Genomic DNA, 11431 nt, shown 5'->3' with positions numbered 1-11431 from the left:
ACATAATCTGCGAATTTTTGAATTATTCTTAATTTTTCACACTTTTTTTTCGCGATTTTGATGTATTATTCAGCGTACTTTTTTTCAACGTTTTTTTTTTCTTTCCTTTTCAAGATTTCTCGCTTAATACACATGCAATAAGGATCAAATAAATCCATTTTCTAAAGGGCGTGTATTAAAAAAAAAGCTGTTTCAAGCATTAAGACATGAACCAAAAATCACAATCTTTTAGTTAACAAAGCACGTAAATTTTTTTTCTTTCTGATACGAGGAAGTCAGCCCTTTAAAGTATTATTAAAAATTAAACTTATTATAAATATGAACGGACAATAAACAGTCAACCATTATGTATTCCCAAAATTTAGACTCGACATACCAGTCGGAACATACAAAAAGTTCTAAAAATAATTTTTGTTCATCGATGTTAAATCCTTGAACAATGGCGATCCCATGACAACCAATTTTCAGTAAATAAGATTTAGCCCAAGCGATGTTTCATCAATAGATATCTGTATAGTTTTAGAAATGATCTGCTTCAGAAATGATCTGCTTCAGAAATGATCTTCAGTTATTATGCAGAATAACTTTCAGCAACGAATTAACAAACATCTTTTGAAAATACATCATTGCAAAAAGTAACTGTTGATACTCATGTATATTATTTACAAATTACTTCCGGTTAAAACATTCACTACACAATTACTTTTTGTTTTTCTGAACATAGTCCCAAAAATCTTTTTGAGCCTAAAAAAAAAAAGTTTGTGTTAACATCAGATGGATATCATAGGCAGTCGAAAAATTTTTTAAATAGAACTTTAACATTAAAAATCCAATAAATACTCACAGCTGGGTCTACAACTTTCATATTGTTTTTCATGAAGTTAACAAACTTATCGAATGTCTTTGGTACATTTGGAGACTTGATATAAAAGTAAGTCAGATCATTTACTTAAATTTTGCAACACAAAAAGATTGTCACAACAATACAATCAAACCACATTTACTCAATTATTACCTTGACAAGCATCTGTTTTATTTCATCTGGAGTCTAGAAAAAAAAAAAAAAAAAAAAATAATAATAAAAAAAAGCATAGTCAAGTATTAGAAAAGAAATAATTCCTAATGCCAAAGACAAAACACAAACTTAAAATCAAGTTACTTTTTTAGCTTGTGGTGTTTTTGATGCGTTATCCTAAATACAAAATTTGTTGATAAACAAAAATTTACAACTTCCTGATGTGTAATAACCTGATACTTATGTTTTTGGGTGTGTTAAGCCCAAAAATAATAGTAAAACGTAAAATCACTCACCATTTTTTTTTTTTTACATTTGAATATACAGGAATGTAAAAAATATATTTTAAATCTTATCTGTATTTTTATATACTTAAACCTTATACCATTAAACCTTATACCATTAAAACTTAGTGAAATTGGTTTGGGAGCAGTGAGAAATGGCACCTTTTGTACGGCTCTTTGTTTTAAAAAGCACTTATTATGTAGCTTATTTCCCCCATTTTTAGATATAATCAAAATCATACAATAAGAACTGTAGATATACAAATATAATGATGACATATACAATTTCAGCACCAAAAAATATATAAGATTAAGCTACATTTGTTAAAAAGCATTCACAATAAATATTTGTGGAGCTTAAGTAATTCAGGACAATTTACCTTTTTGGATTGTGGTGTCTTCTGTGAGTCCTTAAGATTTAATTAACAAAAAGTTATTTTAATTAACAAAAAAAAAAAAAAAAAAAATTAAAATTTTATTGTTTTTTAATAATTTAAAAAAAAAAAAAGAGCACTAAAACTTACCTTTTTAGCTTGGGGTGTTTTAGGTGCATCCTTAAAAACACAAAACAAAACAAAAATCAACAACATGTAACACAACTCAAAAAAAGTCATAAGAAAATTTTATCATTTTACTTGTCTACCTTTTTAGCAGGCGTTTTTTTATCTAAAGCTTTCTGGTTTGAAGGAGTTTTCTTTTCATTTTGTGCAGCTTTACCATTTGCCAGTTTTTGTGGTGTTTTTTTGTTATTTTTTTTAACAGGTGTTTCTTCTTCTTCACTTTCCTGAATATTAAATTCCAAGATTAAATAATGCATTTGAAGATGAAACTAATTAAAAAAAAAATCAATATTTTACTTCTTCTTCTTCTTCTTCATCCTCCTCCTCCTCATCATCATCTCCATCTTCATCAGACTCAAGTTCATCTTCATCTTCATCATCTTCATCATCATCAGTTTCTACATCATCTCCATCTTCTGGCTCATCATCTCCATCTTCACTATCTCCATCTTCATCTTCTACTGCCTCAGAATCTAAAAGGCTGGGCTATAAGGCAAGTTTATAATAACTTTTATTCTAATTTTTTTTTTTTTATAGCAGAACTTTCATTTTTAAAATTTTTGATTTTAAGCAAAATTTAAAAATCTTTTAGAATACCATTTCTTCATCTTCACTACTAGCATCATCATCTGCAACAGGCTCAACCTAAAAGCACAACAAATAATTAATACACATTAAACACAAATAAGTTTAAAATGATTGTTTTAAAAATTGTGCTGTATATTTTAGGCAGAAAAAGAAAAAAAAAAGCCATCAGACTGTACAAAATTGAATGAGGAAATAAAACCTTTTTCTTTTTAGCATCATCATTGTTTTTGTCTTGTGCTGGTCGTTTAGTAGCCTTGAAAAAAATAAATTAACATACTTGTATCTACTTATGCATAACATGTAGCAGAAAATTTATAAGCATTTCATATTTTTTCTGGCAAATTTTTCATATTCTCTCCTTTTTTTAAATTAAAATATTGTTCTAGAAATTTCATTTACTTTTGCTTCTTCTTTGTTCTCTTTAGCTGCTACTTTATTATCTTCCTTGGTTACCTCTGACTTTTTGTTTTCTGAAGTTTCTTTTGATTGAACTAGTTTGGGAACATCTTCATCTGAGTAAATTTAATAGAAAACTTTTTCAAATTATGTATAAATCTTTGAAAATTAACTAATGAGAATGTTATGACAGAAATGTTTGACTAGATAGAGGATTATAAAATTGTACTGTTGTCTGGATAAAAAAAACCGATTGACCTACCCTCACTTTCATTTTCATCATCTTCAAAATCTAAAGGAAGAGCCTGCAAATGAACTCCAGATAGAGCAATAGGACCAGATCCTTCCTTAAGGAGAAACTTTGTTTTGTTTGTGAAACCCAAATCTATATGAACACACTCTTTCCCACCAACCCTAAGAACAACAATTGGACATGTGATGCTTTTCCCACTGTTATCTTCTGTGGTAACCTCAACAAGATTGCGCTCATTTTCTTTTGCTTTAAAACCCAAACAGGCAGTACTCAATTGAAGTTTGTGCTCAACATCATCTTCACTGTCAGTTTGTGGATCCCAAACAAACTCTTTCTTGTCCTTGGTTAATGTACAGCCTAAAACAAACCAAATACCCTGAGAAATTGAATAATCAAATGTTCCAGGAATTTAAAAAGAAAACTTTTTATTTAAAACCAAAAAAAACAAAAAACAAAAAAACAACCTGAGATAAAATTAAAAACATCCAGAGTTACCTCTCTTCAGAGATAAACTCTTTTACCCCTGCTATTGCAGTAAAAAACTCATTAAAAACTGTGCAAATAGTCTAAATGAGATAGAGCTATTCCTGCTGTTACTACATTTATCTGTTTAAAAACCATTAAACTTTTATCATTCAGTGCTAATAGGTTTTACTATGTTATATCACCGCTCTGGTAATAAATTGCAGATACTTATATTGCATAGCAACTCAGTATTCCTAATTTAGCTTTGTCAAGTTGCCATAAAATTATTGGACTAATAGCATGGAAGTCTGAAACAGTACAGACCTAGATTGGTTGAGGGATGGTAATTACAGTTAAGATCAAGTGTAATTACAGTTAACTTTAGTGGCTGCTACTTTGCTTTAAAAGAATTTTTCTCATTTTAACACCTTCTTCAGAAATAAAGCTCTTAGTTTCCACATATTTGTTAGGAGTTGGATTTGAATCATCATTAGAAGGGTAAAATATTAAAGATGAGTGTCATTTTATTAGAATTATAATGCTGAAAATTGGCTGTCACCTTACTAAAGCTTGCTTAAACTGTTGAATTGATAGGGTTGGGTATAGGGTTAAATGCAAACAAGGTTTAACAAACAAGTTTGTAAACCAAACAAAGAAAACATTTATCTTCAGATTTGCTTCTTCCTGCATATATTTTATAGGAGTTGGATTGTAAATCATCATAAGATAATAATCACATCATTAATTCCATATACCTATACCAAATTAAAAATTTATAAATTGAAAGCAGCAATTATTTTTACAATTTTGTAACAAAATACTAGGTTTAGTATGATATTTTCAATGAATCTTTTACAATTAGCACAGTTTTGAATATTATCTAATACTGAGCTTCATTTTTTCTTTCACCTTAGTCATGTGTGCCAGGTGCCACTTTATTGTATAACTTATGATTAAATAGCTTATAACATCTTTAAAGCTTTCTTTAAATGCAATTCTAGATAGAGAACACATAAATATGTACGTATTTAATGAATCATATTTGATAAAAATATCGTTACATTTAGACTCTATTAAAATATATCAGTTACGTAAAAACTAATATTTGACAAAATTAGTAAATTATAAATTTACATCAAAATAATTCGTTTATGTATTATTACCCCAGAACTCTTCTTGAGTGTCACTGGCCATTTTGTGGAGCACGTGAAAAGAAAGGTTGATAGAGAAAAAGATACATAATTATAATAACATTGGACACACGGGAATAGCTTACTTTAATATTTAATAACAATATTTATTCCTAAACAGTTTGACCATTATATATAACGTGCTTACTTTTAACAAAAAGCCGTTTAAAATCGAGAATGGGTTTTACTAATATCTTTGGGAAATTGGAGTAGTTTTGGATTAAATCAAATAAAAGTGTTTCTGTAGTCATGTATAGGAGAACACAAACAATTTATTGGATTAATTAATGCATGAAAAAATATTTTAGCTTTTTCTAAAACTTTCAGTATCGTGAACAGCTTTTGCTTAACAACGAACTCAAGTTTCTGTTTAGTTGAACTTCTAGTTTGCAACACCGAAATGGAAGGGTATCGCGATTCCAGTGTAGCAGCCAATAATAACCCTGATTTAAAAAAGATTTTTCTCTCATATTTCTAACAGACAGTTTCCTAAAATAACTCGTTTAAAGATTTAAGTTCACGCTATCAAGATTTCTTCAGCAAATTACACTCATGGCTTAATCATCACACAATTCATCATCAATCTCACAATCAGACCAATTGAATACTAAGTAATCTTCATCGTCACACAGAAAATCACTTGTTATTTTTAATGTGTTGGTATCAAAAGAGACAATTAACTTCAGATAAAAGGTTCTGGATGCAGAGCAAAATTTCTCAAATTCAATAAAAGTTATTTCATATTAGAAACTCAGCGCTACTTAGTAAATTAGTTCAAGCAAGGCAAAACATTCGAATTGGGACAACAAGCGAAATTCTTAAAAAGTCTCTTTTTTTTTATTTCTTTGCTTATCGAAGTGTAACGTGCGTTCCTATCAACGGTGTGTTTTAAAAAGCTTAAACCGCTACTGTTACAAAATAAAGCATAGTTCCTAAAGGTTGTTGACAGTTTCTTTATGATATTTTAATGAATCGTGTAGAATTTATCTTATTTGTTCGGACTTACTCTGCGTTATCGAGAACTAGTGGATGAATCTAAGAGAGAATTCAAGGTCAGCTTTAATCGTTTTACTTCCAAATTCGGATGAGTTTTGAATATTATCTAATATTGTATTGAGCCTGGTGCATAACTATTGCGGCTTTAAATCGCTATTTTATTATATTTTAAAATTTAAAATATAGTAAAAATAGCGATTTAAAGCCGTAAAAATGCGTGTTGAAAATCATATCCGTATTCGCCATAATAAGCTGTCACTTCAAGAAAGGTTGGAAATGACAGTCCCAGTCATAATAAAAAAATTCGAAAAGGTCCCCCTAATCATACACCGGGACACCATCTCAAACAGGATTTGTTATGGATGAAATGGCGAAGATGGGGAATAACAGTGACTTATTTCGAACAAAAACGATAAATAGGTCAACAACGACGTCTATATAAATCAATTTAACCACATTCATGCGGCAATCGACAGAAGCGCCTACGGATAACGTCAATCGATCGATGAAAAATTAGTTCGCTAATAAAACGTTAATGGGTTTCTCCATTACTACTATCAAAAAAAATTGGATAAAAAAAAAAACGACAGATTACTAGTTTCTTTTTGCGATGTTAGGAATTACAGTATTGTGAAAAAGTTAAGAACCACTAAATAAAAAAAAAATTTTTTTAAATAAGTTTAATTTTTATTTTAAAGTTAATAAAATAGTCTTTTTTTTCAAGCATATTAAATAGAACATGAGAAAAAAGAAAATTTTTTTTTTTTGAAAATTAGTTAATAGAACCTATAAAGATAAGGATTAAATATTATGTGTTAATTTTTTTAAATATTTTTTTTGTGAAAAAGTTAAGAACCACAAAGAATTTTTGGAGCTAAATGCGGCGGAAACGTCTTTTTTAATTTATTTTTTACCTTTTTTGTTTAAATATTCTATTCAGAGTTGTTACGGCATATTATGTCTGGCAGATCTGTCGACATATTTTTAGACATATTTTACATAGACATAAAATATGTCAGAATTATTTTTCTGTCCTCTTACTTTGACATAACTTTATGTCTGAAACATTTTCTGCCGACATAAAATATGTCAGAATTATTTTTCTGTCCTCTTACTTTGACATAGCTTTATGTCTAAAACATTTTCTGCCGACATAAAATATGTCCAAAATATTTTTCTGCCTACCAACTATGACATAATTTTATGTCTAAAACATTTTCTGCCGACATAAAATATGTCAGAGACATTTTTCTGTCCACTTACTTTGACATAATTTTATGTCAGAGACATTTTCTGCCGACATAAATTATGTCAGAAACATTTTTCTGTCCACTTACTTTGACATAATTTTATGTCAGAGACATTTTCTGCCGACATAAATTATGTCAGAAACATTTTTCTGTCCACTTACTTTGACATAATTTTAGGCCTGAGACCTTTTCCGCCCGACAAATTATGTCAGAAATATTTTCTATCCACATATTTTAACATAATTTTATGTCTGAGACATTTGCTGTTTCTTATTTTAGAAGAAAAAATCGTACAACTTTATTGCTCATTTTAGATTAATTTGACGAGTAAAACAAAAGTTTCGATTTCCCCTTGTTAGAATGTAAAAACTTAGTCTCAAACTTAGTTTTTATTATTGAATGTGGTTTTTATTATATGGCGTCCTGTGCCGCACTAGAAATTATGTTAAGTAGAAAGGAAAGTAGAACTTTTAAAGGGTCGAACCATTTACAGCATAAATTCTACGATCTAATCGTCTGCAACATAATAAAAATAGAAAATAATTCTTTTTCAGAATATTTATATCCGTTCCATGATAGGTCGAATAATTTATGGTCGAAGCAAACCTTATTAAAAATATAGTTTTTCACCAGCGCGGCGTTTCAGGTTAAAATAGATTAACCACAGGACGAACGACAATTTAAAGCAGCGGTTAGAATACAATTTTAGCCGTAAGAAAATATCTGGCCAACGTTTATCTTTTAATTTAATCGAACCGTCAGAATCGTGGAGTCTTTTGACCCAAATGCAATTCAGTTGTAGATTTTTATATCACGGCCGTTTAATCTATTCTCAAAATTAACTTTGACTTTTTGTGCTAGAATTTTGTCAAGTACTTTGCTAACACAAAATCTAAAAGAACTTTATTACGTTATAAAAAAATTTTTTTTTTGTTTCGACTCTAAAAAGGTTTTCAGAACTCGATTCTTGCACTGGGGCGCCATAAAAAATTGACTAATAGAAAATGTGAAACGTTTAGTTTTTTAAACAAATTTTATTTTATCAATCAAATCTAGATTATTTTTTACCACCATGATGGAGTCTAAGAAATCATTTGAAATGCGAGTACGTAGATGGCTATAAACCAAAGCGAATCCAGAGAAATCACGTTCAACTTTTACGCTGGAGAACGCTGCACCGTAAACTACTTGCGAGATTTCATAAAGCCGATTCCATTTTGTTTTCTGGTTTTTCTTCCAGTACGCAAGAATGTTGAATTCAACGTCTAATGACACTCGCGGTTCATTAAGAGTCCATTTTAAAATTAATTGACGAATATCTTGATCTGACTCTAAAGCTGCATTAGCAACATCTTGTCTGGTTCCTCCTCCAGTATATTCAATAAAACGGCGTACTTTTTCAGCATAAATTTCTTCTGAGTTCATAGGAATCATCTCTTCAGAAGTATTTGAGGAATATGACGCATTTAATTGTATGGATTCTTCTGTTGATGAAAAACTTGATTGTTCTCGTTGAGTACAAAGTTTTTGATGAACTTTGATTAGCTGTATAATTCCTCTATTCAACATTTCTGTATTAAACAGTTGATGACCCGATGTAAAGCAAAATCTAGGATCCATAACTAAAGCAGCAATAAATGCTTCACATTTAAAAAAAACTTGTTCTCGTCTATTGATTGCGTTGGTCAGTAGCATTTTTAATCCCAAATCACCTGCTGGAACGTCCTCAATTCCTATTTTCATTTGAATCCATCGAACGTAGAATTCACTAATTGATAATTTTGCGGATTGAAAATCCATCATAGCCGAATGTATTGGTAAAAATGCATCGAAATATTCATCTATTAAACTCCATGAAGCATCATTTAATTTTAATTGGTCGTGTCTTAGCCTTTGATATGCTTCTGCGTTGGTATGGAAATCTTCTATCATCAAAAACGTGGAATCCCAGCGTGGTTCAATGTCTACACGAGGTTTTTTTAGATTTTTAAATGTTTGAATATATGCTACTTTCTTGGATTCGATAGCAACTTTTCTGATGTTATTTAATGCATCTTCAAACATTGATGTCACGTCCTTAGCAGCTAGCTGACACACATGTGCGCCACAAAACATGGCTGAACAGAACGATCCAACTGATTTTTCAACACAAACAGTTTGGGCTTCACTATAATTCCCTTCTTCATTCTCTAAAGCGCCAATATCAATTTCCTCGTCTTCGAAATCTATAAATTCGTCACCATAAATTTCAAGGATCACTTTCATTTGAACTTGTGCATTTTGAAGAATTTTTGAAGCCTTCGTCATGTTTTTTCCTTGATCTGTGCAAGTTGCGTAGATATCATTAGCACATTTTCCAATTTTTCCAATTACATTTTCTAACTGAGCAGCTAAAATTTCGCCAAACTGTCGACTTTCTTGAGTAAGTATGCCTAAGGTTCTGTCAGCTATTTGCCCGTCCTTCACATATCTACAGCTAACTCCAAACACGTTTCTTCCATATCGCGACGCACTATCAAACATCAACGAGACAAGAACATTTTCAGTTTCTTCTCTTATGAGCGAAAAAATATTTTCACACGCAAGTTGAATGTAGCGTTTCATGCTGTGACGATTTATAACAATTTTGAATTCTTTGAGTGCATTTTTCACTAAAGACAATTGTCCGATTTCATCAGCTGACGCGAAAGACAAGTTACGGTTCATCATTAACTTAATCATTTCTCTAATTAATTGATTTACATCAACATCCAGCTTGATTCGTTTAATTAATTGAATCTCATCGTTATTTCGATTCCTTGTAGCCGAAGTAGTTTCAACTAAGTCAATTTCGCCAGCTTTTTCTTTGTGTTTTCGAAGAAGGTGATCTTTGAGGTTACTTAACTTGCCTTTGTAAAATTTTTTGCACATTTTACACTTTCCTCCTTCTTTACTAATTTCAAATTGGCTTTTCACTTGTTTGTGCAATAAATTATTCTCCATATTTGTCTTTAAATCTTAAGGAAAACAAAAACAGTGACAAGAAAATAGTTATTCCAAGATCTATTTATACCACAGGACAATCGTTTAAACCGCGAAAAATGAATAATTAGATTAATAATCGTTTTTTAATGCGGCTGGGAAAATCGTTTTAATGTCTCAAACGTAGAAGCGAGCATTCCAAGTCGTCATATTTTAGTCGTTTTAATTGACAATTAAATTCAGAGTTGCCAACATTTTTTACATGTGAAATGCCAGAAGCGTGAATGTAAAATGCCATAATAATGCCCTTTTTCATATCGCGGCTGTTTCAAAATGATTCCGTCACTTTATTTTGAACAAATTTCATCAATGAAATCAACTAGTTAATCTTCGGATCGGAAGTCAAAAGTTGTTTTTAATTATCCTTAAAAATTCTTGAGGGGCAAAAATTAATTTCAACTTTTTTTCCAAAATAAATTCTTTTTCGAGAACTTAAATTTTTCTGTGTCAAAATGCCAAAATAAAGGTAAATGGCCATAAAGTACCATTGGATAAAAAAAAAATGCCAATTTTCCAAATATTAGCAACCTATAATTAGAGACCGCCGATTCGTTACTGTTTATCGGTTTGCGGATTGTGCACCGAATTATCTATGCTAAACGGTTCAAACTACTTACGGATTGATTTGATCCGAAAATAATTTATCGGAAAATAATTCGTTAAAATTTTTTCGGATTATTTTTTCGGATTGCAATCCGATTCGATACTTTCGGATCGGATTGCAATTCGAAAAATTTTTTTCGAATTGGAATCCGAACCGATATTCTTTTTACGGATTTATACGGATTCAGAATAAAAAAAGCTTTCGAATTAAGATTCATTTTTATTTATTTATAATATTCAAATATACAATGAAACGAAATGATTTCCTTGTTAAGAAATAAAAAAAAGTCAAAATCACACTGAAAGTTAATCATTTTCCAAATTCATTTCCTGGCCACACAATGTCTTGAATTTTACTGAGTTGCTTAGTGTTTTCTTTCATATATACCAACATCTCAACCTTTGAGATTGAAAGATTGGTTCTTCTAGAGCTGTATATATACCCTGCTGTTGAGAAAACTCTTTCAGATGTTGATGATGCAGCAGGTATACAGAGGTTTTTTCTGGCCAGCCTTGACATTATTGGGTAAATATACTGGTTTTGTTTCCAGAATTCCAGTACATTTGTATTTGCTGGAACTGGTTTTGAATTCAAATACCCCTCAATTTCAGTAGAAATGGCTTTCTTGGTGCTTGTTTCACCTCCAGGATTAATGTAACCTGCACCAAACACTTTCTTCCTCAGTTGTTCAGTGAAATCAAAGTCGTCATCATCTTCATCATCCAACATTGAAGGGGAAGGAGTGCTTTGGCTAGCCAAAATTTCTTTTTTTGACAGTTCTTCCATAGCTTTTTTTACTGCAGTTTTGA

The 11431-nt window shown here is 30.5% G+C and overlaps 2 protein-coding genes across 4 annotated transcripts; both read right to left on the bottom strand.

The window, feature by feature from the left end:
* Positions 1–330: 330 nt before the first annotated feature.
* LOC145201972 (uncharacterized) lies at positions 331–4837 on the bottom strand. Of its 3 annotated transcripts, none has more exons than XM_090082467.1 (13): positions 4725–4837; positions 3106–3453; positions 2847–2959; positions 2647–2700; positions 2457–2504; positions 2157–2345; positions 1943–2083; positions 1824–1853; positions 1680–1709; positions 1160–1192; positions 1016–1048; positions 845–919; positions 331–744 (listed from the first exon to the last, which is right to left on the bottom strand). In XM_090082467.1, exons 1-13 carry the CDS (start codon positions 4753–4755, stop codon positions 700–702), a joined length of 1170 nt encoding a protein of 389 aa, XP_089938593.1. In that variant the 5' UTR covers positions 4756–4837; the 3' UTR covers positions 331–699. The 3 variants fall into 3 exon arrangements, with proteins under 3 accessions (XP_089938593.1, XP_089938594.1, XP_089938595.1); XM_090082468.1 differs by having other exon boundaries at positions 2160–2345; XM_090082469.1 differs by having other exon boundaries at positions 2163–2345.
* A 2543-nt stretch (positions 4838–7380) lies between these two features.
* Positions 7381–10033, bottom strand: LOC149891324 (uncharacterized). The gene has a single exon (XM_090083294.1). It carries the CDS (start codon positions 9977–9979, stop codon positions 8021–8023), a length of 1959 nt encoding a protein of 652 aa, XP_089939420.1. The 5' UTR covers positions 9980–10033; the 3' UTR covers positions 7381–8020.
* Positions 10034–11431: the final 1398 nt, after the last annotated feature.

Source organism: Hydra viridissima, unplaced genomic scaffold, assembly GCF_058129835.1.
Source record: "Hydra viridissima isolate aposymbiotic clone 2 unplaced genomic scaffold, HvirCarnegie_v1 scaffold_3, whole genome shotgun sequence".
In the NCBI taxonomy this organism is placed as follows: domain Eukaryota; kingdom Metazoa; phylum Cnidaria; class Hydrozoa; order Anthoathecata; family Hydridae; genus Hydra; species Hydra viridissima.
This window is presented reverse-complemented; position numbering and strand designations above follow the sequence as displayed.